Source organism: Vespa velutina, chromosome 24, assembly GCF_912470025.1.
Source record: "Vespa velutina chromosome 24, iVesVel2.1, whole genome shotgun sequence".
NCBI lineage: Eukaryota > Metazoa > Arthropoda > Insecta > Hymenoptera > Vespidae > Vespa > Vespa velutina.
The window spans coordinates 1,672,986-1,697,985 of NC_062211.1; the positions used below are offsets into that span (position 1 = coordinate 1,672,986).

General features: G+C 26.6%; 7 protein-coding genes across 12 annotated transcripts in view; 3 read left to right on the forward strand and 4 right to left on the reverse strand.

Annotated features, from left to right (window-relative positions):
- LOC124957113 (uncharacterized protein ZC84.1) overlaps window positions 1-997 on the reverse strand; it is a 16,406-nt gene extending 15,409 nt beyond the window's left edge. The window contains exon 1 of one of the 2 annotated variants that reach the window (XR_007103455.1): window positions 268-997. The gene's annotated coding sequence lies outside the window, so the exon portion shown is untranslated. The other variant, XM_047513817.1, reaches the window with a different exon arrangement.
- Window positions 998-1,179: 182 nt separating this feature from the next.
- Window positions 1,180-6,863, reverse strand: LOC124957115 (probable ATP-dependent RNA helicase DDX17). 3 transcript variants are annotated; one of them, XM_047513822.1, is made up of 8 exons: window positions 6,662-6,863; window positions 5,841-6,194; window positions 5,104-5,757; window positions 4,819-4,991; window positions 4,664-4,723; window positions 2,272-2,514; window positions 1,843-2,007; window positions 1,180-1,713 (listed from the first exon to the last, which is right to left on the reverse strand). In XM_047513822.1, exons 1-8 carry the CDS (start codon window positions 6,676-6,678, stop codon window positions 1,679-1,681), a joined length of 1,701 nt encoding a protein of 566 aa, XP_047369778.1. In that variant the 5' UTR covers window positions 6,679-6,863; the 3' UTR covers window positions 1,180-1,678. The 3 variants fall into 3 exon arrangements, with proteins under 3 accessions (XP_047369778.1, XP_047369777.1, XP_047369779.1); XM_047513821.1 differs by having other exon boundaries at window positions 1,180-1,716; XM_047513823.1 differs by lacking the exons at window positions 1,180-1,713; window positions 1,843-2,007; window positions 2,272-2,514 and adding an exon at window positions 4,236-4,579.
- Window positions 6,864-7,126: 263 nt separating this feature from the next.
- LOC124956976 (probable ATP-dependent RNA helicase DDX43) lies at window positions 7,127-10,718 on the forward strand. Its single transcript, XM_047513503.1, has 12 exons — window positions 7,127-7,206; window positions 7,329-7,469; window positions 7,606-7,861; window positions 7,979-8,149; window positions 8,231-8,437; window positions 8,538-8,664; window positions 8,759-8,924; window positions 9,029-9,271; window positions 9,355-9,502; window positions 9,647-9,888; window positions 9,999-10,161; window positions 10,292-10,718. Exons 2-12 carry the CDS (start codon window positions 7,456-7,458, stop codon window positions 10,433-10,435), a joined length of 1,881 nt encoding a protein of 626 aa, XP_047369459.1. The 5' UTR covers window positions 7,127-7,206; window positions 7,329-7,455; the 3' UTR covers window positions 10,436-10,718.
- On the reverse strand, window positions 8,134-13,008 carry LOC124956978 (probable ATP-dependent RNA helicase DDX17). Its single transcript, XM_047513504.1, is given in 6 exon segments — window positions 8,134-11,407; window positions 11,492-11,551; window positions 11,647-11,675; window positions 11,677-11,808; window positions 11,925-12,575; window positions 12,659-13,008. Coding segments are annotated over 6 exon segments (999 nt in total). The 5' UTR covers window positions 12,775-13,008; the 3' UTR covers window positions 8,134-11,396.
- Window positions 13,009-13,226: 218 nt separating this feature from the next.
- On the forward strand, window positions 13,227-16,940 carry LOC124956932 (probable ATP-dependent RNA helicase DDX43). Its single transcript, XM_047513394.1, has 11 exons — window positions 13,227-13,238; window positions 13,440-13,575; window positions 13,763-14,018; window positions 14,136-14,306; window positions 14,388-14,594; window positions 14,693-14,819; window positions 14,914-15,079; window positions 15,180-15,651; window positions 15,796-16,037; window positions 16,148-16,310; window positions 16,442-16,940. The coding sequence occupies exons 2-11, from the start codon at window positions 13,562-13,564 to the stop codon at window positions 16,583-16,585; spliced, it is 1,962 nt and encodes a 653-aa protein (XP_047369350.1). The 5' UTR covers window positions 13,227-13,238; window positions 13,440-13,561; the 3' UTR covers window positions 16,586-16,940.
- Window positions 14,291-19,889, reverse strand: LOC124956934 (N-acetyltransferase ESCO1). Of its 2 annotated transcripts, XM_047513398.1 has the most exons (5): window positions 18,605-19,880; window positions 18,305-18,530; window positions 18,024-18,197; window positions 17,745-17,950; window positions 14,291-17,464 (listed from the first exon to the last, which is right to left on the reverse strand). In XM_047513398.1, the coding sequence occupies exons 1-5, from the start codon at window positions 19,429-19,431 to the stop codon at window positions 17,341-17,343; spliced, it is 1,557 nt and encodes a 518-aa protein (XP_047369354.1). In that variant the 5' UTR covers window positions 19,432-19,880; the 3' UTR covers window positions 14,291-17,340. The 2 variants fall into 2 exon arrangements, with proteins under 2 accessions (XP_047369354.1, XP_047369355.1); XM_047513399.1 differs by lacking the exon at window positions 17,745-17,950 and having other exon boundaries at window positions 18,605-19,889.
- Window positions 19,890-19,922: 33 nt separating this feature from the next.
- Window positions 19,923-23,050, forward strand: LOC124956933 (synembryn). 2 transcript variants are annotated; one of them, XM_047513395.1, is made up of 11 exons: window positions 19,923-20,099; window positions 20,200-20,349; window positions 20,676-20,815; window positions 20,948-21,060; window positions 21,127-21,425; window positions 21,503-21,669; window positions 21,763-22,012; window positions 22,107-22,251; window positions 22,380-22,524; window positions 22,602-22,721; window positions 22,834-23,050. In XM_047513395.1, exons 2-11 carry the CDS (start codon window positions 20,269-20,271, stop codon window positions 22,955-22,957), a joined length of 1,584 nt encoding a protein of 527 aa, XP_047369351.1. In that variant the 5' UTR covers window positions 19,923-20,099; window positions 20,200-20,268; the 3' UTR covers window positions 22,958-23,050. The 2 variants fall into 2 exon arrangements, with proteins under 2 accessions (XP_047369351.1, XP_047369352.1); XM_047513396.1 differs by lacking the exon at window positions 19,923-20,099 and adding an exon at window positions 20,456-20,479 and having other exon boundaries at window positions 20,125-20,349.
- The last annotated feature ends 1,950 nt before the right edge of the window (window positions 23,051-25,000 follow it).

Consider the following 25,000-nt stretch of genomic DNA (forward strand, 5'->3'; position numbering starts at 1 on the left):
TCTCGCCTAATATTTTACAAGTTTTTCCATTAGAAAAAGAAAAAAAAATCATGGATTTTATAAATATACGTATACTAATAATAATAATAATAATAATAATAATATTATTATTATTATTATTATTATTATTATTATTGTTTATTCTATTACTTACTCCTTCCTTCTAAAATATATTACAGTATTTCTGATTTGGACTGACTTCTTAATTTTTTTTTCTTTTCTTTTTTTTTTTTGAATATAAAATACTTTTCACATAATTCTTTTTACCTTCATTTATTCATTCCATCGTGCGAATCGAATATTATATCTTTGAAATGAAAAAGTAACAATAATTATATTTATAAATATCTTTATAATTTGTGTTATATCGTCCATGAACATTTCCGTTATTCCTTCTTTCTTTTTTTTTTTTTTTTTTTTTAAAATAAATAAAACGTCATTAGGGCGACATCTGTGATATATTTTGAAAATTCCTAAGGATTAACGTAAAATTTGCAAATTTAAAATTGGCACAAATTTAAAGAAGATTAAATTAATAGGATATTTCGATCGACGTATGGAAATAGAAAAGATTTATTATTAAATGAAAGATTTATTGATTAAATTATCAACTGTTGTTTAATTATCGAATTATATATATATATAAAAAAAAAAAAGATAGAATACATTGGGTTATTTCTTTACGTACATAATTTTAACAAATTTCTTTATTACATTCATATGTTAAATACTGTACATTAATTAATTAGTCCTTTAATTCTATTTTTATAGACATATTGCAAGAATTGCAAGGAAATACTTAACATTTATATGATCTATTATTATAATATATATATGTATATGTATATATATATATATATATTATGTGTGTGTGTATGTATATATATATTCGTATTATATATATATATATATATAAATACATATGAAGATAAAATTATTTGAGCTTCAAATTATGTTTTACATTCACGATAATCACTTTTTAAATAAAATCATTATACTGATATTATCATGATTAATAAATTCGATGTTAGATCATTCTTATACTACAATCTGTTTTTTTTTCTTTTTCTTTTTTGTACAAATAAAATTAATCTACCAAAATTAATACGCATTGCAAATATGAAAGCATAAATTAAATAAATTCTATATAAATTTTTTTTAGAACAATTTATGTTCTTCTGTCTAATAATTTTATACTTTTCACTGAAGAAAACTAATTAATTAATTAATTTGATCAATACTACTATAATTATAGCAGGCATACGTTGAATATTATTGCATTAGTTTTTGTTTTTTTTTATTTTGTTTTTGTTTTTTTTTTGTTTTTTTGTTCTTTATTATATATATATTTTTTGTTTTTTTTTTGTTTTTTTTTTGTTTTTAAATTTTTGTCTTTGTAACAAAACATTTTTGTTACAAAATCTTGAAAATATTGTGCACATATGTATTTGTATATAAATAGATGGTAAATAAAAATGGATGAAAGAGATTCACGTGAATTAATAATATTCAATTGTATACTCTATTATAAAGTACACGCTATATGCATGATAAGAATATTGTTAAATAGAGATTTTACAGTACATATGTATAACACACACATTACTTTCATCTTATAACAGATGTAAGAATTTACATGCGTTATATATCATTGTCTTGTAAACTAATTACTAGAAGATCATCTTTCGCTACTCCAATAACTTTTTCCAATAACTTCTGAAAAAAAAAAACGAAGTGTCGAATTTCAAAGAGTTCCTTTGAATATTGAAATTCATTTGAAAAATTATAGTTTTATAATATTAATATTCTACATAGAAATTTAATCATTTTGATTTCACTTACCCGTACGATTATTCACTGGACTACGACTACGGGAATAACTACGACTATAACTTCGACGATTCGTTCGTCCATTACGTTCTCTACTATGACTTCGACTTCGACTTCTTGTATAACTTCGTTCTTTACCATTACGACCTGTTCGAGTTCGCCATCGATTTCTTCCACCTGTTTATATATATTTATACACATATATATATATATATATATATATAAAGTATATTTATTATATTGCACATATTCAAAATCTTACTATACATTGGACTAAAACAATCAAACTTTTTATAAGACCAATTGAATGAATGGAAAGGAAGAAAAAATAAAAGTGACATAAGAAATTATATATCATAAAGAATAATAACTGCAATACTTAATCTATTAATCATTTTGAATAGTATGTAAATAGTAAATAATTATTAATATGATAACAACCTCTATGCCTTCCATAAGCTGCAGATTTTCCTTCTGCAAGTTCTAAAAGTTTTGGATTTATAACTTGATTTGCTTCTTTTAATACTTGAATTAAATCATTAGCCTTGTTAGAATTATTAGGTGTGAAGAATGTATAAGCAGTCCCAGTTTTTTGTCGTCGACCTGTACGTCCAATTCGATGAACATAATCTTCTGAACAAGAAGGGTAGTCAAAGTTGATAACAAACTTGACGTCTTCAACGTCTGAAATGAAGGAATTACGTCAGCTAATAGTTTCTCCTATTAAATAAAATTTTTTAAAACACACATCTCTGTTATGTAGAAAGCAGTGTAACGACAAATGAAATACACTGCATCAGATATAGATTTTATACTTCGAAATGTAGAATAAATGAAAAGTTAATACACTCTCCAAAAAAGATATATATATATATATATATGACTTTAGTTTCATTGTAATTTTAGTTGATTCTTCTTTTCAAATATGTAATAACTAGTTAAGAAACCATAGATCATTCTTAATGCTTAAAAAGAATGGAAATGTAATAAAGTAAATAATGTAAGGCGAAAAAAAAAAAATAATAAAAGTGTAGTAATTCCTAAAACAAATATAAATTATATATATATATATATATATATGTATATATATATATAATTTATTTATTTTTATTTTATACTTTTTTGTAGAGAGCTGAATTTATACTGATTCTTTAGAGAGCGTTTAGAGAGCATTTATAAAATATAAAAATTTTAAACAAAGAAATAATTCTTATATATTAAAAATGACTTCAGTCACTTTCTAAAAATATCGAAGTACAAAAAATGAAAAAATAATGAATTGTATAATTAATGAAAATTAGATATATATCTGATGTGTACGCTTCAGAGACGACGATATCAATCTAAAAGGATAGAGAAAAAGAGATCGATATTAGAAAATGGACCAAAGTCACGGATACTTAGAGAATTTGATTTGAAGATTATAGTTAGTAATATAAAATATGAGAATGATGAGAGAATAGAGAAATATAGTTATCACATGGATTAGAAGGAATAGAAGGAAGTGTAAAATAGTTTAGATGGATATAAATATTATATGTATACGTATACATATATGTATGTATGTGTGTATGCATCTATGTGTTCGTGAGAGTGTGTTGTTTGTAAATATATAGATATATATAGAGATATATATATATATGTATATACGTACATACGTATTTATATGTAACGTATATATCGTGTGTATATCGATTAACTTGATTTGACTATCATACTATAAAATTAGGCAGTGGGCGAGTGTCGCTAGCAACGTACGGGCAGGGCCTGGCTGTTTGCGCTCGCTCCAGCTACAGCCTCCGCCGCTCTGTTGCTACAGGGCACATTGAGGCTCTGGCATCTGCTATTCATGCCACCGCCTCATCGGACCGTTGTTGGGTCTGATTAGCTCGAGCAGCCAACGCAGGGGACACTATTCTGGCAACAACGACCTGGTCAGCCCAGATGGCGTACAGCGCAGCGTAGGACTGAGATATCCAGTATGTAGGTAGTAAAGTAGATCCCGATTTGGCCCGGACTGGCCCTTCACGTAATTGACGGATAGAGGCACGCGCCGCAGCCAGCGCAGACAATGCAAACTAGTGCACCACCGAACAAAGAGGCGGCGGGCACCCCCAATATGCTTTGCATTACCCGGCGTGGGCCTGCGCGCAATGTGCCTCTGCAATGCAAACAAACATCCAGCCGCGTTAGCTACATATATATCTTTGGCTCTCTTCCTCCTATTCAATATAGTTCTAAAATATTTCTATGCTTTCTATATAGTCTTCGAATCCTAACATTTATAATTAAATTATATATATATAACTTTAGTATATCAACGTACAACTATATATATATATATGTACATTTAGGCAGCAAATTTTTATATATTATCTTTTTTACTAAATCCTATTTGTATGATCAATTTCTTTTTTCTTTTCCTTTTTTTTTTCTTCTTTTTTCTTTTTTTTTTTTTTTTACTAAATTTTTGTTTTAGCTTCATAAGAGGAATTACTGATAAAGCGAGCGACAAATTATTTTCAAAATATTTCTAAATAAGCTTTTATCAACAATTTATAAATAATCAATTTCAATAGATATCATTTGGTTTTTTTTGCTAATAATAAAATTCTAAAATAATGCTCTTTTTAACTATCCTACTAAATTGTAGTATAACTAGAAGAGTGCATTGCACAAATACCCTTCTAGTACAAAATTTGGATAAATTTGATTTACTCCGTTATTTACTGCCTTAATTATAGATCCCCTTGTATAACAAAGAAATAATTGATATTATACCATACTGTTATCTTATACTGTAATAGGAATAGAGAAGGTGTTATTAACTTACCAAGACCACGTGCAGCTACATCTGTTGCGACAAGAATAGGTGCTTTGCCTGATCTAAAATCTATAATAAAATATTCATTTGTATAATATAGTCTAAACAATAACATGCGTATATATGAAATTAAAATAAATCCAATTATATATTTATATTTATACCTTGTAATACCCAATCTCTTTCTTGCTGCGTCTTATCTCCGTGGATACAAACAGCTGGCCAACCGTCACGTTTCATTTTTCTTGTAATTTCGTCAACTCGACGTTTCGTTTCAATAAATACTATAGTTTTATTCTCATTTTCTGCCATTATCTCCTTCAAAAGAGTACTTAATCTGTAACATCATACAATGAATACACGTTAAAATTAAATAAAAACATGAAGGGAAAAAAAAAAGAAAAAGAAAGAGAGAGAAAGAAAATCAAATAAATCATTATGACACTTACTTATTCTCTTTTTCATAATCTTGGCATACGTCGATTATCTGTAAAATATTATGATTTGCTGCAAGCTGTAAAGATCCGACATTTATTTGGGCATAATCTTTAAGAAAGTCTTCGGCCAAATTCTTCACTTCTTTCGGCCAAGTGGCCGACCACATTAATGTTTGCCTATCCGGTCTTATTTGTTCTATAATTTTTCTAATTTGTGGCTCAAATCCCATATCCAACATTCTATCTGCTTCGTCTAATACTAAATATGTACATCTTTTCAAATTGGTTCTTCCTGATTCCAAAAAGTCTAGCAATCTACCTGGTGTAGCTATAACTATTTCGACACCTCCATCTAAATCTCTAGCTTGAGCCCCTTTAGGAGCACCGCCGTACAAGCAAGTATTTCTTATACCCGATGAATGACCAAAGTCATCGGCGACCTGTTGTATTTGTTGAGCAAGTTCTCTTGTAGGAGCCAATACCAATGCTATTGGGCCATCCTTTCGGCTTAATTTCGGTTGGCTATTAATATGAACAATAGCTGGAAGTATATATGACAATGTTTTACCAGATCCAGTAGATGCAATTCCAACCATGTCTCGTCCACTTAATGCTATTGGCCATCCTTGGGCCTGTATTGATGTAGGTTCACTAAAACCTTGCCTTCTGCAAGTATGAAATTAAAAATATCATTACATTATGTATTACATACATTCAATACAATAACATTGTTATTATTTTCAACTTACTTGATTTCTTTAAGTACATAATCAGGAAAACCTGTTTCTTCAAATGTAAAAACAGGATTTGGTATATTTTTTCCTTTTAAAGTAATTTCTTTTTCACTTCTATATTGTTCTACCATACGTGGATCACGATTCTGTACAACGTCAGTCGGTATATAAAAATCTTTTTTAAAAGGTTCTAATCTACTAAGATCCCATCTTGGTTTTCTCAAATTAGCTCCGGGTTGACCTCGGTTGTTACGACCACTGATACCTCTATCACGACCAGCACCTCCACCCCAACTTCTTCTATCTCTAGGTGATCGACTACGAGATCTTGTTCTTGATCTGCGTCTCCTGTCTCTGTCACGACTACGACTAAAATTTAAAAAGTTTATATTATTTTAATTAAAGATTACAAAAAATTTCGTTATTACAAAAATATTTCTATTAATATATATATTATTTGATTCGAATAAAATTTGTTTTTGAAAAAAACAAAAACTTCTCTTTAATATTTTCCTCATAAGATAGATTTATTATAATATTTAATTGTTATATATTAATCAATTCATATATTTAAAATTTTAATCTGTAATTTTAATTCCAGCTGGAAATGAGAGGTTAGAAAAGTATAACTCAGGGCTAAAGTAATACAATAAAAATACAATATATTAAATTTTTTCGGAAGATCGTAGACATAAAAATGATTTGTATTGTAAAAAAAATTAAATCCTTCGTTATACGATTAAAAATAATTCATTCTATTCTAGACATTGTAAAGTACTCTTAACTAAGCTTTAACTTGTTTAAATTTAATTAATAATAATTTAATTCATATATACCTTCTATAGCGTCCCATATTGAATTCTCTATAAAAAAAAATCTTTTTCTTATGATAATACGTATATGAGTGCTTGATTAGGAGCTCTACAGAAATTTAACGTATACAAAACACGTTTCAGAACGAAACTGACGAAACACAGCAAAATGACGCAAAAGGAAACGAAAGCCGCAGCCATTACGGGCGGTAGCCGACCGCTATCCTTTATTCTTTTGTGGCGGATTCTCATTGGTTTATTTTTAATGTTAAATTTTACCCATAGAAATAGAAATTGTTTGTAGAGTGACTTTAATATTCTATTGATTAAATATAACTAGGCAAAAAGTACTAGTGCCAATTGAATGTTCCAATCTTACAATTTTATAGATGGCAATAGTTACATCCTGTTATAAATTCCTATTTCCGGTTTAGGAAGCGTATATAAAAAGGGAATTCACCTAAAGTTCGTTCATTTCAAAAGGAATTCCGTAAGTGTACTATTTCAAATATCTGTTAGTAGTAGTAGATTCTTTTACAGTTAATTTAAAGTTTAAATAAACATATAAGGTATAAAATATATTTATTATTTATTAAATAAATATATTATTTGTTTGCATGTGATAATTATATGTTATTTTATTTCATTTAATATTATTATAAACGTTCGTTATTTTTGTTTTTCTTTTTAGAAAAGCGTCTAAACATTCAGAATTAATTTTTTACTTTTAAAATTTTATACATCGCAACGTCGTTTTAACTGAAAGGAAAAGTTCCATATTTTATTAACGTGTGATATAATATAATATAATATTTACAATGGCAGAATTACAGTAAGGATATTTTATATCTTTTTATATATATATAAATTTATTTATTTCATATCATTTTTTTTCTTTGTTTATTTATATAATAAGTAAAAATTATTGCATTGGGTTTAGTGTAATTCTTTTTTTATTTGTATTTAAGAATGAATGAGGGATGGAATAGTGATCAAGAATTTGAATATCCATTTGATGAACAAGAAACTGAACAAGTAACAAGAAAAAAAATTTATAATACAAAGACTAAATTCAATAATTTTAGAAGTTCCAAAAGTGGTTCACAACAAGCAAAATCAAATGATCTAATTATAAATATAGATTCAAAGAAAGTAGGTAAACTTATAGGCAAGGGTGGTTGCAATATAAAGGAATTGCAAGAGAAAAGTAAAACAAGGATTCAAGTAAGTGTACTACTGATATTAAAAGAGATTTAATGAAGGGGAATATTTGAATATTTAATAGAAATTATGAAATTAAATATATAATTAAATATATTTTTTACAATTTTTTACATGTAGATAAATCAATCTACTACATGTGGTATTAGTACAGTTACTTTAATCGGATCTCCAGCAGCACAAAATAAAGCTAAAGAATTAATTGATGAATTATTAAAAGATACTCCACAACCTGTGAAAGCTGAGCAAAAAAAGGGAACAAAATTCAATTTGAATCGAATTAACAAAAGTGTAAATTTTATTTCAAGTTTTTCAATTATAAATATATTCTTAAAGGGAACGAATAATAATTTAAATTAATATTTTAAACAGCATGAAGAACCATTTACTTATCCACCTATATATAAGAACTTTTATCAAGAAGATCCTTTTATTACACAAATGTCTGCTGAACGTGTAGCAGAAATTAGATTACAAAATAATAATATTGAAGTTCAAATTGTATTTGACGATGAGGAAAGTAATGTTGACGTATGTTGCATTCCTAATCCTATTGAAACATTCGAACAAGCTTTCCATGTAAGTACAATGCATTACAACAAACTTTCCATGCAAGTACAAGATTGAAAAGTTACGGTATGAAAAACAGAAATATATATATATACATATATAATTATAGAATTATCCGCAAGTTCTTGAAGAAATAAAAAAACAAGGCTTTACAAATCCAAGTCCAATACAGCGTCAAGCATGGCCAATTCTACTTAGTGGTAAAGATATGATTGGTATAGCACAGACTGGAACAGGTTTGTACTATAGATTTATATTGTTTTATCATAATTATAAATATTTAATTATTCTATAATTATTATTTTTTAATATTATTATTATTATTATTAGGCAAAACGTTAGCATTCCTTTTGCCTGCATTAATTCACATTGTTGGTCAAAAGACGCCTTTTAATGAAAGAGTTGGTCCCAATGTCCTTATTTTGGCACCAACTAGAGAATTAGCATTACAAATAGAAAAAGAAGTAGGAAAATATTCGTATCGTAATATTAAAGCGTAAGTACTTATATGTAAATAAGTTTTTTTAATTTCCATATTTAATTATATATATATATATATATATGATTAACAACTACATAAAAATGCTGACATTGTTTTAGTGTTTGTCTTTACGGTGGCGGTAATCGACAAGATCAAATTGATATAGTAACAGAAGGTGTACAAATAGTCATAGCTACACCGGGAAGATTAAATGATCTTGTATTAGCAAGAGCTATAGATGTAAGATCTGTTACATATCTTGTACTAGACGAAGCAGATCGTATGCTGGATATGGGGTTCGAACCTCAAATTAGGAAAAGTTTATTCGATGTGAGATCCGATAGACAAACTATAATGACAAGGTATTTAATATATATTTTTGTATCGTACATATATATATATATAAATATAAAATATATTTATACTGTTTTAATTTTTATAATAGTGCTACATGGCCACCAGGTGTTAGACGCTTAGCACGATCATATATGAAAGATCCAATTCAAGTATTTGTTGGATCGTTAAATTTATCAGCTGTACATACAGTAAAACAGCATATTCATATAATCGACGAAGAAGATAAATTGGATGTGGTAAGTTATTGTATAATCAATGTTTTTTCCTCTAAATTAATTATTTTCTATATCGGTATCATTATTCTTAATAAATAATATATTGATTTTATGATGAGAGAATATTAATCTTTATATATATATATATATTCTTTTTTACATCAGTTTTATGAATTTATTCGGAATATGGATCCCGAAGACAAAATTATTGCATTTTTTTCTAAAAAAGCAAGAGTAGACGATGTAGCGAGCGAGCTATTTCTCTCACATATTAAAAATGAAAGTATTCATGGTGGAAGAGATCAAGAAGACAGAGAACAAGCCATAGAAGGTTTAAAAAATGGCTCTGTACGAATTCTTCTTGCAACAGATGTAGTCAGCCGAGGTATTGACATCGAGGATATAACGTATGTTTTATTATTAACTCTTCCACTTTTTCTGACATTTTTATATCAATATATTTTACTAAGATTTCTTTTATATATATATATATATGTGTGTGTGTGTGTATTTATAGGCATGTCTTCAATTATGATTTTCCACGTGATATGGAAGAATATGTCCATCGAGTTGGACGTACAGGTCGCGCTGGTAAAACCGGCGAAAGTATAACGTTAATGACCAAAGATGACTGGTCACATTCCAAAGAACTTATCAGTATTTTAGAAGAGGCTAATCAAGTAAGTAATAATAATATTCAAATTTATAAAATTATCATTATAGCTTGAAATATAGTTCTGTGCATTTAAAGTTTTTTTTAAAACCTCTTGTATTATAATAAGTTTAATAATGTGCTCAAATCTTTATTAGATGGTGCCAGGTGAGTTATATAGTATGGCCGAAAGATACAAAGCCTGGAAAACGAAACGGGCGGAAGGACGAGCGAATCGTTCAAGTGGGCAAGGCTATAAGTTTGGCTATAGTAGACAAAATAAGTGGGGCGGAAAATGGTAAATTTTACCATTAATCAACAGAGGGTCTACACTTAGTTATTCTTTTTATTTTTTATTTTAATTTTATTTCTTTTTTCCCCCTTTTTTCCATTCCATGTAAAAACTTGTACAAATCAATCAGTTTTTAAAGTAATGCATTTCACTTAGATTGTAGAATTTGTGCAATGTTTTTATTTAGTTAATTGTACATATTTAGTTAATTGCTTGCACATATCAATACAGTGATTGGGGGGTGGGGGGAAAGAGGAAATAATCTATTTAAAATAACTATATTTTTATACATATACTTGTAATTTTTTTATATAAACACACTTTATAAAAATAAATGTGATTTAATTTTTCTATACATCCTACATAAAACAAATCCTTTGACAAAGTGAAAATTACCAATATAAGACCCTACGTATATTAGTTGTATATGTGAGCTATTGTATTATGGCATTAAACTATGGTATAAACTTGTTGTCAAAGTTAATTATTATAAAGATTTAAATATTAATAACTTGATAAACCTCTTAAAATACTGATAAATTTATTTGAAAGAGTTCCGATACACATTTGTACAAAAATCAAGTATCATTTATTATAATATACTTCTTAATTTGATTGATGGAAAATAATTAAACAACAAATCCTAACATTTCTAATTAAATTATATATATGTATAACTTTAGTATATCAACGTACAACTATATTATATATATAAATATATATATATATATATATATGTATATTTAGGCAGCAAATATTTATATATTATCTTTTTTACTAAATCCTATTTGTATGATCAATTTTTTTATCAATAGATATCATTTGGTTCTTTTTGCTAATAAAATTCTAAAATAATGCTCTTTTTAACTATCCTACTAAATTGTAGTATAACTAGAAGAGTGCATTGCACAAATACCCTTCTAGTACAAAATTTGGATAAATTTGATTTACTCCGTTATTTACTGCCTTAATTATAGATCCCCTTGTATAACAAAGAAATAATTGATATTATACCATACTGTTATCTTATACTGTAATAGGAATAGAGAAGGTGTTATTAACTTACCAAGACCACGTGCAGCTACATCTGTTGCGACAAGAATAGGTGCTTTGCCGGATCTAAAATCTATAATAAAATATTCATTTGTATAATATAATCTAAACAATAACATGCGTATATATGAAATTAAAGTAAATCCAATTATATATTTATATTTATACCTTGTAATACCCAATCTCTTTCTTGCTGCGTGGATACAAACAGCTGGCCAACCGTCGCGTTTCATTTTTCTTGTAATTTCGTCAACTTGATGTTTCGTTTCAATAAATACTGTAGTTTTATTCTCATTTTCTGCCATTATCTCCTTCAAAAGAGTACTTAATCTGTAACATCATACAATGTATAAACGTTAAAATTAAATAAAAACATGAAGGGGAAAAAAAAAAAAAGAAAAAGAAAAAGAGAGAAAGAAAATCAAATAAATCATTATGATACTTACTTATTCTCTTTTTCATAATCTTGGCATACGTCGATTATCTGTAAAATATTATGATTTGCTGCAAGCTGTAAAGATCCGACATTTATTTGGGCATAATCTTTAAGAAAATCTTCGGCCAAATTCTTCACTTTTTTCGGCCAAGTGGCCGACCACATTAATGTTTTATCCGGTCTTATTTGTTCTATAATTTTTCTAATTTGTGGCTCAAATCCCATATCCAACATTCTATCTGCTTCGTCTAATACTAAATATGTACATCTTTTCAAATTGGTTCTTCCTGATTCCAAAAAGTCTAGCAATCTACCTGGTGTAGCTATAACTATTTCGACACCTCCATCTAAATCTCTAGCTTGAGCCCCTTTAGGAGCACCGCCGTACAAACAAGTATTTCTTATACTCGATGAATGACCAAAGTCATCGGCGACCTGTTTTATTTGTTGAGCAAGTTCTCTTGTAGGAGCTAATACCAATGCTATTGGGCCATCCTTTCGGCTTAATTTCGGTTGGCTATTAATATGAACAATAGCCGGAAGTATATATGACAATGTTTTTCCAGATCCCGTAGATGCAATTCCAACCATGTCTCGTCCACTTAATGCTATTGGCCATCCTTGGGCCTGAATTGATGTAGGTTCACTAAAACCTTGCCCTCTGCAGATATGAAATTAAAAATATCATTACATTATGTATTACATACATTCAATACAATAACATTGTTACTATTTTCATCTTACTTGATTTCTTTAAGTACATAATCAGGAAAACCTGTTTCTTCAAATGTAAAAACAGGATTTGGTATATTTTTTTCTTTCAAAGTAATTTCTAGTTCACTTCTATATTGTTCTACCATACATGGATTACGATTCTGTACAACATCAGTCGGAATATAAAAATCTTTTTTAAATGGTTCTAATGTACTAAGATCCCACTTCCGTTTTCTTATATTAGCTCTGGGTTGAATTTCAGAACGAAACTAACAAAATACGGCAAAATGAGGCAAAAGGAAACGAAAAACTACAACCATTACGGGCAGCAGCCGACCGTTATTCTTTATTTTTTATTAGCTGATTCTCATTGGTTTATTTTTAACGTTAAACTTTACCCATAGAAATAGAAATTGTTTGTAGAGTGACTTTAATATTCTATTGGTTAAATATAAATAGGCAAAAAGTACTAGTGCCAATTGAATGTTCCAATCTTACAATTTTATAGATGGCAATAGTTACATCCTGTTATAAATTCCTATTTCCGGTTTAGGAAGTGTGTATAAAAGGGGAATTCACCTAAAGTTCGTCCATTTCCAAAAGGAATTCCGTGAGTGTACTATTTCAAATATCTGTTAGGAGTAGTAGATTCTTTTACAGTTAATTTAAAATTTAAATAAACATATAAGATATAATATATATTTATTATTTATTGAATAAATATATTATTTGTTTGCATGTGATAATTATATGTTATTTTATTTCATTTAATATTATTATAAAAGTTTGTTATTTTTGTTTTTCTTTTTAGAAAAGCGTCTAAACATTCAGAATTAATTTTTTACTTTTGAAATTTTATACATCGCAACGTCGTTTTAACTGAAAGGAAAAGTTCCATATTTTATTAACGTGTGATATAATATAATATTTGCAATGGCAGAATTAAAGTAAGAATATTTTATATCTTTTTATATATATATATATATATATATATATATATATATATATATATATATATATATATATATATAAATTTATTTATATCATCATATTTGTTTTTCTCTGTTTATTTATTTAATAAGTAAAAATTATTGCATTGGGTTTAGTGTAATTCTTTTTTTATTTGTATTTAAGAATGAATGAGGGATGGAATAGTGATCAAGAATTTGAATATCCATTTGATGAACAAGAAACTGAACAAGTAACTAGAAAAAAAATTTATAATACAAAGACTAGATTCAATAATTTTAGAAGTTCCAAAAGTGGTTCACAACAAGCAAAATCAAATGATCTGATTATAAATATAGATTCAAAGAAAGTAGGTAAACTTATAGGCAAGGGTGGTTGCAATATAAAGGAATTGCAAGAGAAAAGTAAAACAAGGATTCAAGTAAGTGTACTACTGATATTAAAAGAGATTTAATGAAGGGGAATATATGAATATTTAATAGAAATTATGAAATTAAATATATAATTAAATATATTTTTTACAATTTTTTACATGTAGATAAATCAATCTACTACATGTGGTATTAGTACAGTTACTTTAATCGGATCTCCAGCAGCACAAAATAAAGCTAAAGAATTAATTGATGAATTATTAAAAGATACTCCGCAACCTGTGAAAACTGAGCAAAAAAAGGGAACAAAATACAATTTGAATCGAATTAACAAAAGTGTAAATTTTATTTCAAGTTTTTCAATTATAAATATATTCTTAAAGGGAACGAATAATAATTTAAATTAATATTTTAAACAGCATGAAGAACCATTTACTTATCCACCTATATATAAGAACTTTTATCAAGAAGATCCTTTTATTACACAAATGTCTGCTGAACGTGTAGCAGAAATTAGGATACAAAATAATAATATTGAAGTTCAACGTGTTTTTGACGATGAAGAAAGTAATGTTGACGTATGTTGCATTCCTAATCCTATTGAAACATTCGAACAAGCTTTCCATGTAAGTACAATGCATTACAACAAACTTTCCATGCAAGTACAAGATTGAAAAGTTATGGTGTGAAAAAAAGAAATATATATATACATATATAATTATAGAATTATCCGCAAGTTCTTGAAGAAATAAAAAAACAAGGCTTTACAAATCCAAGCCCAATACAGCGTCAAGGATGGCCAATTCTACTTAGTGGCAAAGATATGATTGGTATAGCACAGACTGGAACAGGTTTGTACTATAGATTTATATTGTTTTATCATAATTATAAATATTTAATTATTCTATAATTATTATTTTTTAATATTATTATTATTATTATTAGGCAAAACGTTAGCATTTCTTTTGCCTGCATTGATTCATATTGATGGTCAAAAGACTCCTTTTAATGAAAGAGTTGGTCCCAATGTCCTTATTTTGGCACCAACTAGAGAATTAGCATTACAAATAGAAAAAGAAGTAGGAAAGTATTCGTATCGTAATATTAAAGCGTAAGTACTTATATGTAAATAAGTTTTTTTATTTTCCACATTTAATTATATATATATATATATGATTAACAACTACATAAAAATGCTGACATTGTTTTAGTGTTTGTCTTTACGGTGGCGGTAATCGACAAGATCAAATTGATATAGTAACAGAAGGTGTACAAATAGTTATAGCTACACCGGGAAGATTAAATGATCTGGTATTAGCAAGAGCAATAGATGTAAGATCTGTTACATATCTTGTACTAGACGAAGCAGATCGTATGCTGGATATGGGGTTCGAACCTCAAATTAGGAAAAGTTTATTCGATGTAAGATCCGATAGACAAACTATAATGACAAGGTATTTAATATATATTTTTGTATCGTACATATATATATATAAATATAAAATATATTTATACTGTTTTAATTTTTATAATAGTGCTACATGGCCACCAGGTGTTAGACGCTTAGCACGATCATATATGAAAGATCCAATTCAAGTATTTGTTGGATCGTTAAATTTATCAGCTGTACATACAGTAAAACAGCATATTCATATAATCGACGAGGAAGATAAATTGGATGTGGTAAGTTATTGTATAATCAATGTTTTTTCCTCTAAATTAATTATTTTCTATATTGGTATCATTATTCTTAATAAATAATATATTGATTTTATGATGAGAGAATATTAATCTTTATATATATATATATATTCTTTTTTACATCAGTTTTATGAATTTATTCGGAATATGGATCCCGAAGACAAAATTATTGTATTTTTTTCTAAAAAAGCAAGAGTAGACGATATAGCGAGCGATTTATGTCTCTCGTATATTAAAAATGAAAGTATTCATGGTGGAAGAGATCAAGAAGACAGAGAACAAGCTATAGAAGATTTAAAAAATGGCTCTGTACGAATTCTTCTTGCAACAGACGTTGTCAGCCGAGGTATTGACATCGAGGATATAACGTATGTTTTATTATTAACTCTTCCACTTTTTCTGACATATTTTTATATCAATATATTTTACTAAGATTTCTTTTATATATATATATATGTGTGTGTGTGTGTATTTATAGGCATGTCTTCAATTATGATTTTCCACGTGATATAGAAGAATATGTCCATCGAGTTGGACGTACAGGTCGCGCTGGTAAAACCGGCGAAAGTATAACGTTAATGACCAAAAATGACTGGTCACATTCCAAAGAACTTATCAGTATTTTAGAAGAGGCTAATCAAGTAAGTAATAATAATATTCAAATTTATAAAATTATCATTATAGCTTCAAATATAGTTCTGTGCATTTAAAGTTTTTTTTTAAAACCTCTTGTATTATAATAAGTTTAATAATGTGCTCAAATCTTTATTAGATGGTGCCAGATGAGTTATATAGTATGGCCGAAAGATACGAAGCCTGGAAAACGAAACGGGCGGAAGGACGAGCGAATCGTTCAAATGGGCAAGGCTATAAGTTTGGCTATAGTAGACAAAATAAGTGGGGCGGAAAATGGTAAATTTTACCATTAATCAACAGAGGGTCTACACTTAGTTATTCTTTTTATTTTTTATTTTAATTTTATTTCTTTTTTCCCCCTTTTTTCCATTCCATGTAAAAACTTGTACAAATCAATTAGTTTTTAAGTAATGCATTTCACTTAGATTGTAGAATTTGTGCAATGGAATATTTTTTTTGTATTATTTTTCTTTTTTTTTCTTCCAAAATTTTCATTTAGTTAATTGCTTGTACATATCATTTAGTTAATTACTTGTACATATCATCAACACAGTGATTGGGGGGTGGGGGGAAAGAGGAAATAATCTATTTAAAATAACTATATTTTTATACATATACTTGTAATTTTTTTATATAAACACACTTTATAAAAATAAATGTGATTTAATTTTTCTATACATCCTACATAAAACAAATCCTTTGACAAAGTGAAAATTACCAATATAAGACCCTACGTATATTAGTTGTATATGTGAGGTATTGTATTATAGCATTAAACTATGGTATAAACTTGTCAAATTTAATTATTATAAAGATTTAAATATTAATAACTTGATAAACCTCTTAAAATACTGATAAGTTTATTTGATAGAGTTCCCATACACATTTTTACAAAAATCAAGTATCATTTACTATAATATACTACTCAATTTGATCGATGGAAAATAAATAAACAACGAATCTAATCATCGATACAATTTGGATGTTTTCATGTTTTATATAATCGTCCAGAAAGAGATAAAAGTAAAAACAAAATTAACTATAAACTTTAAAACTTTTCGTCTTAGTATATTTCTCGGCAAATATCTTTCCACTTGGAGTTGGAACAGAGAATGCAATATCTTCTAAGGACATTATGTATCCATAGAAAAATTTGGATCTGAAATATTGAACAATGATTTTATAAATACCAATTCTAATTCTACAAATGAAAGATATTGATTCATCTTTCTTTCTAATATTTTTTAAGCGCAGAGTTTAAAAATTCATAGATTTTAGATAATAATGATAAACTCTGTAACTTTCACTTTCTAAATAATATTAAACAATAAGTTCTTTGTAAGGAATATCCCAGATTTTGCTGTGATAGTATTGAAACTTAGAAATAAATTATAAATATATATATATATATATATATATATGGAATAACATCTATATACCTGAGAATATCTACAAGTTTAGTGGCTATGCCTTGTCTGCGATGACTCATTACTGTCCATACAACATTTATACCACACTTAGCTGGTGTACTTTCAGCAGTACAACAATTCAAATCAATTAAGTCTGGTATCATCCTATGTGCTATTTCTATGTATTCTGCTACGAGTACGCCTAATATATTCTTTTCTCTAATGTATAAATATACCTAAAGAGAATGTAGATTTATTTATCTATATCCTGATACATACTCAAAGAAACAAATAACAATATTTATTTACCTTTTTATCAGTATAATTTGAAAGAGATGAATCAGCTAGTCCTAAATCTCTATCTACAACAGTTAAAATTTCTGATACCTTTTTCCAACATTGTTTAGAATCATTTGGTTCAATTAAAATTATTCTACTTGATGTTAAAGGATCGTCTATAATGACTTTTTCATTTTTCCAACCCTATTGCATATAATATGAATGTAAATGGTATATGTTATATAAAAGAAAAAAAAAAAAAAAATTGAAGCACATTTTTATTATATTATTTCGAATGTTCAATTACTTACTTGGAATTTTAAAGTTTTCACGCTATTATGATAATTCAAATGAGCATTTTCATCCTCAGGATCACCCAATTGATAAACAATACCACATTCTGAACATTGCGTCGCACCAAAATTCTTTTGACCTGCATCTAATTGATATTGATTTTCATTGCCACCACTTTTTGCTGATAATTGCCATTTTGTTGATTTTTTTGTTCCATGTGTAAGCTTTGTAACATCACTTTCTCTATAAACATTATAAATTTTAATTGTAAAAATCCTATGAGGATATATAATTATATAAATTCACATTATACATACGCATTTTTCATAGAATATCCTTTATTAAATATAGGATAATATTTTTCTTTATTTTCTTTTTCAACTTCTGTCATGTCATCAAGATTTTGTATAGTAGAAGAAGAATTTTTATTATTTGTAATAGATGGTGTATCTTTAATATTCATTGATATCATTTTGCTAAGTTCATTTGATGAAGGTATTTCTAAATTGCTCGGTGTAATAATAGATTTTAATGGAGAAACATTATTTTTCATGTTATTAGTAACCAATGTCTCCATTGTATCATATTCGTCATCTGCCCAATCATCCTCCAATACCTTTAAAATATCATCTATTTTGCTTTTCTTTATTATAACTTCAAACTCTGGTTTATCTACATTCAAATCGGTAGCATCGTCAAAAAATAAATCCATAGATTTTGATGATTTGCATGAACTTTTATGTAAGCAATTTTTGGATTCGTTACGTCCAATCTGACCATTCAATTCCTTCAATTTAACATTTGGATTTACTATTGCATTAGGTAAATTAGTCTGTTGAATTATTGAATTAGAAATATTTGTTTTCAAAAGCCGTTTATTGGAATCAACTTGCAGAATTGTTTTTTCAATAATCATATCCTTATTGGTATTTATTTGATCTATCTCTTTTACATCAGAAAATTCAAGATCATTCTGTTTACTATTCTGTTTACGATTTATTGATTTAACAACGTCCTTAGATATTTCTTTATGTGATTCTTTATTAACTTTTAGCTTAGGTGGTTTTGGTTTTTTAATCGCATGAAACACACCAGCATTGATTTCACACCATTTACGTCTCTTGTACAGATATTTATGATTCATATTGTATGCCACTAAATTTTGTATTCTTTTTAAATATTTAATATCTTATTGTTCATTAATATACGTTGTTTTTCATCCAATATCTAATATCAAATATGTCAATGAAATAATAATAAAATTTAAAAGGACTAACCTTGGATACAAATTCTTTTATACGCGTGAACTAAATAAAAATTTGTTTGGACATTAAATATATTGTAAAACATACACAATAACAACTATTTTATAATAGCCTATAGATTAATAAATGCAAAAATTAATAAAAGAAATCTGTATTTCAATGGACACTCTGTTTTTTTTTCTTTGTACTTTTCTCTGCACGTGATTTCGCGCTTTTTCCTTAAGAATCCTAAGGAATATTCTGATTGGTCATTATTGCCATAACATTGAAAAGAAGTTCATAGAATAGATAGTTTCTATGATATACTTTCCTACTTTAAATTTAGGTACAAATACTTGTGTGCTAATCTAATTATTCTTTATTCGATGTCTGTCAGTTTCAGGAAGTTTTTATAATATTATATCTTATATATTTTAGGTTAGGTTATTTTGTCAAATAGTGTGAAATACAGTTTTAAATTTAATTAATAGAAAATCTTTTAATGAGAATAAATTGAATTAAAAACGAAGACGATAATAAACATCATACTCGAAGAAAAATAATAAATGTAAATTAATTTTATTAAATTGAAATGAAATGTATTTGAATGAAATAAAAATGATGACTGCTGATGTAAACATAATATATGTATAATTATATTAAAATAGATAAACATATAAAGAAATAAACATAACTGGTAACGAAAACCAGTAAAAGAATCGAATCATTCAATTACTATGGATGATTTAGCGCAAAAATTAATTTCTGGAACATACGAAGAATTTTCTAAAGATACTCTTCAAGTATTTATCAACAATGTAAGTTTGTTTGACACATTATATATATGATGACTTTTTAATTTATTATATTTTTTTAAATAGTAAACATACAATTTTGTAAGATTATTTTATTATTTTTGCTAAGGACGCAAAGGTTAAGAAATAAAAGGTACTTTTGTTTAATAAGTTTCACTTTGTTTGATTGTTTGTATGTGTTTTATATTTATATTTTTGAGTAATTCATATATACATAATAGAGCTAATATATTTGCAGTAAAAAGATATGTATTTTTTGCACAAATTTTCTTTTAAATTCTTCATATATAATATAATTTATTTTTATATATTATTTATTTTATCTATAGTATGAGGACAAAACTAAAATTGAAAGAATATGCAATAGTCAATTAAGAGAACAAATCTGGGAGAAATTATATCAATATCTATCTAAATCTGAGTATGCATCTATGCATCTTAATTGTTTAGCTGCATTACGTATACTTAGGTAGGTAATTCTTAATAATTATATTAATATAATTTCCATATAAATAAACTTTATTCATTGTGATTATTATAATTAGAAATAGATAACAAAAAAATATGATTTACATTTTTATTATTTTTTTATCATATACAGCCGAGATAAAACTGATTTAGATAAAATTGTTACTGCAGAGATGGTAACGTTATTATTACGATTAGCAGAACTTGACTGTAAGAAAAATGAACAACAGATCCCATCTACGAATGGTAATTATTATATCTGTGACATACAATAAGGATTTATATTAATTTATTTATTTATAATCTTTTCAGTTTCTGTAGAATCTGCGAAAGTACTATGTAACTTATTATATCATAGTTTTAAAGTGCGAGAATTAGTAAGAGAAAAAAATTGTTTAGAAAATCTGATTAATCGCATTAATAAATATACTGCCAATTCGTCCTATGAAATGAAATTGTTCGACATTAAAATGTTATTTATAATTACTGCGTTAAATACAACTACAAGAAATACTGTGAAAGAGTTAAATGGAGATTCATATTTACTTAATATATTAGATGAATTATTGGAAAAACATAAATCTAATGTATCTATGTCATTTTCTATCAAGGTACACGTCTACGTTATGTGTGTTATATATGTGTTATATATTATTTATAATAAATACTATTTATATTTTCCTTTTAGAATGATGATGTAATGTTAATTTGTGATATTTTAAAAGTTTTATTTAACTTATATATACATTCTGAGGACACTGTGATAGAAGAACAAGAAAAAAATCAAAAATTAACAACATGTTTATATAAATTTTTATATAATAAAAATTGGTCGCAGTATAACGATCTCGTGAGGTAAAACTTATTAGACATTAAAAAAATATTGCTTTAATAGAAAAGATTTTTTTTAAATTATTCACTATATTATTTTTATTATATTATTTTTAGCAATGTTATAAATTTATTAACTACTGTACCACTGAACAATTATATACAAATGATGCAGTCCAACGAAAACAATGAAAACAATACTATATATCAGAATACTGATGTTACAACGGTATCTATTATATTGGAATTTTTAGATCAGAGATTAAATTATACAGAAAATCTATTAGAAAATATCTCTCCAGTCGTCACTGTTCTTATTAGGCTCATAAAAGCAGACAAATCTATTCGAAAATATATAAGGTTACAGGTAATATTATAATATTAAATTGAAATTGTTCTATGAGATGATATAACGATTAATTTTTTCTATTATTAAAATAATAATTATACACATTCATTAGGTTTTACCGCCATTAAAAGATGTAATGAAACGTCCAGAAGAGGGAACAACTTTAAAAGCAAAATTATGTAAACTTTTAACTTCTCCAATTACCAAGTTGCGAGATATCGTTGCTGAATTTCTCTTTATACTTTGCAAGGAAAATGGTATATATTTATTTAATGATTTATTAAATGAAATTAGATCATATACTTTAAATATTTTTTTTTTTTTCAATTTTCTATTTATATGTTATTCGATGAAATATAATATTAATAAAATATTAATTGTTCAGTTAGCCGTATGGTGAAGTACACTGGATATGGGAATGCAGCAGGGATGTTTGCAAATAAGGGATTATTAGGTCGTAATCAAGAGAAGATATCATATTCTGAATCAGAAGATAGCGATACCGAAGAATATTTAAAATATAAAGAGCAGTATGTATTATGAATCATTTGATATATCAATTTTATTATATTTTTTTTTAATGTAATAATATTATTATAATTTCAAGGATAAATCCAGTAACTGGTTGTTATGAAAAGATCAAACCAAATCTTTTAGAAGGTATGACTGAAGAACAAAAGGAATATGAAGCATTACAACTTGTCAATCTTGTAGATCAATTAACGAGGTTTGTCTTTTCTTTTTTGCTTTCTTTTTTAATAGATCAAACTAAAAATAAATCATAGTGCTAATCTGATATATTATTTATTAATAATATTTGATTCATTTATTTTCATTAGAGGAGGCGTAGTAAGACCTTGTAGAATTGGAGACGACGGTAAACCAAAACCAATAGAACATGTTTTAGAACTACAAGATGAGTTACAAAAACAACAATACAGACGAGAGTCAGATTCTGATTAATTATTTATAACTGGTAGAGATTAAGTGTAATTATTATAAATTATGTATATTACTTATGTAATACATAGGAATTTAATAAATGTTTAAAACAAATCTTAATTCAGTTTAATAAACACGAGCACGAAGTTAATACTTATTTTTAATATTTTCTATACGATATTTTAAGAAAAATCTAATTGATCAATAACATCTGCAAAGATATAATGAAAATATCAGTTTGGTCAGTTTACTTACTTTATTGAAAAAGAACAAAGAACAACGTTACAAATTAAACAATTGGCAGGAAATAAAAGATATAACATTTTCCAAAATCACATGAAATATTTAAACATTACAATTTTGGTAAATTGTGTTATGTGCTTTGTGAGCATCACAATATATTATTATTGCATTGCAGCCTATGCGCAGATAAGAATGTATGTTTCTCTACATGTTTTTTTTTTTATTTTTTTTTTTTTAAAGAACTGCATAGTAATATCGTTTGAGAATATCTTAATATAGGATAGCACGTATAAATTGACAGGTAATGGCAAATTGAGCTGATATGATGAGAAACAATGTATGATTAACAGAGAACATTTACATATTTTAAGTCTAATTTTGTCCATCCTATAGTAAAATATTTCCAATCTAATAATACATTTGACAAATATATAAGTAGCAAATATTTCATATCTTTAATTATGTAGATTAAAATATTTTTTTTTTGTTTGTAAAAGTGTATATAGATGTGTATACGTATAATACCATAAATTTGTTTATATTTCATATAAAAAAGAAACTAAAATTTCCTAGGTACAAGGTAGAAAAAAGCCGATAGCCATTAAACAAAAATTAGAGACTTCAATTATCGATATTCGTAGACTAGCGTTGACAAACTTTGGAGGAAATAAAGGGGGGTCGGTACGTACAATAATAATAATAATAAAAATAATAATAATAATAATAATAATAATAATAATAATAATAATAATAATAATAATAATAATAATAACAATAACAATAAGAATAAGAATAAGAATAAGAATAAGAATAAGAATAATAGTAATAAGAATAAGAATAGTAATATTAATAATAATAGTAATAATATAATAATGATAATGTTCATGATAATGTGATAATGATAATGACAAACGATTAATGACTATGAAAAATCATTAAATCGATAGAGAAGCGCAGCGAAATACATTCGGGGGAAAAAGCAAGTTTGTAGTAATGAGTGTATAAAGGCTGAGTAGTCATCTCAGGCAACCGATATTTCATATATAGTCAGAGACATTATGTGTCTAAATAATACATTAGATTATAATAACGTGACCCATGTTCCTTGGCGTCTCATTAGCATATAAAAAATATATTGATATACACGCTCTCTCTCCATATTGCTTTACAATTTACCTTTTTTTTCTCAAGTTGTACTATTCTTATACAGCTTAACATTTTGAAGTACAAGATGATGTTTGGAACATTTAAAAACACTTCGCCTCATGAAATATTTCATCCTAGTAAAACACCAATGGAGGTTTCAGGAAAACATGGTTTACGCACAGTGAATCTGTCGGAGTGTGTATTATTATTATTATTATTACAATTCTCTCAAAAGTTTTCTGTTATTATTATTTTTTTTTTGTTTTTTTTTTCTTTCCCCAGTAAATACACGGACCATGTGTGGTATCTGTATGTATATCGAATTATTAAAAATAAACGTTTTGCTCGCTGTTGTGCAGCATCCCATCATTTACATAAATGTAATATTGTATATCATATAGAACATTTTTTTTCAATTATACCTTCTGCCTGCTGAGAGTGTACAACATTTAAACGCTGGTAAAAAAATTCACAAAATTTTCTCCTTTTTCTCTTTTTTTTTTTTTTTTTTTCCTTTTTTTTCTCTTTTTTTTTTTTTTTTTTTTTAATCTTTTTTCTCCTCTTCATCATCTCCCCATTCTCAGCTAAATCTTACGGTACCGACGGAAATTTATATATAAAAAAAAAAAAAAAAAATAAAAAAAAAAGAAAAAAACAAACAAACAAACATATAAA

Excerpts from the sequence above, each read along its gene's own strand:
- LOC124957115 (XM_047513821.1), bottom strand. Across the intron at positions 5,758-5,840 it reads TATGTACTTAAAGAAATCAA|AAGGCAAGGTTTTAGTGAAC; the intron begins GTAAGTTGAAAA and ends TCATACTTGCAG. Across the intron at positions 4,992-5,103 it reads GATTATGAAAAAGAGAATAA|ATTAAGTACTCTTTTGAAGG; the intron begins GTAAGTGTCATA and ends ATGATGTTACAG.
- LOC124956976 (XM_047513503.1), top strand. Across the intron at positions 8,438-8,537 it reads CATTCGAACAAGCTTTCCAT|AATTATCCGCAAGTTCTTGA; the intron begins GTAAGTACAATG and ends ATATAATTATAG. Across the intron at positions 9,889-9,998 it reads ATTGACATCGAGGATATAAC|GCATGTCTTCAATTATGATT; the intron begins GTATGTTTTATT and ends GTGTATTTATAG.
- LOC124956932 (XM_047513394.1), top strand. Across the intron at positions 14,019-14,135 it reads AAAGTAAAACAAGGATTCAA|ATAAATCAATCTACTACATG; the intron begins GTAAGTGTACTA and ends TTTTACATGTAG. Across the intron at positions 16,038-16,147 it reads ATTGACATCGAGGATATAAC|GCATGTCTTCAATTATGATT; the intron begins GTATGTTTTATT and ends GTGTATTTATAG.
- LOC124956934 (XM_047513398.1), bottom strand. The coding sequence starts at position 19,431 with ATGAATCATAAATATCTGTACAAGAGACGTAAATGGTGTGAAATCAAT. Across the intron at positions 18,531-18,604 it reads GGATATTCTATGAAAAATGC|AGAAAGTGATGTTACAAAGC; the intron begins GTATGTATAATG and ends TAATGTTTATAG. Across the intron at positions 17,951-18,023 it reads CAAATTATACTGATAAAAAG|GTATATTTATACATTAGAGA; the intron begins GTAAATAAATAT and ends CATTCTCTTTAG.
- LOC124956933 (XM_047513395.1), top strand. The coding sequence starts at position 20,269 with ATGGATGATTTAGCGCAAAAATTAATTTCTGGAACATACGAAGAATTT. Across the intron at positions 22,013-22,106 it reads GAAAATATATAAGGTTACAG|GTTTTACCGCCATTAAAAGA; the intron begins GTAATATTATAA and ends CACATTCATTAG. Across the intron at positions 22,252-22,379 it reads TATACTTTGCAAGGAAAATG|TTAGCCGTATGGTGAAGTAC; the intron begins GTATATATTTAT and ends TTAATTGTTCAG.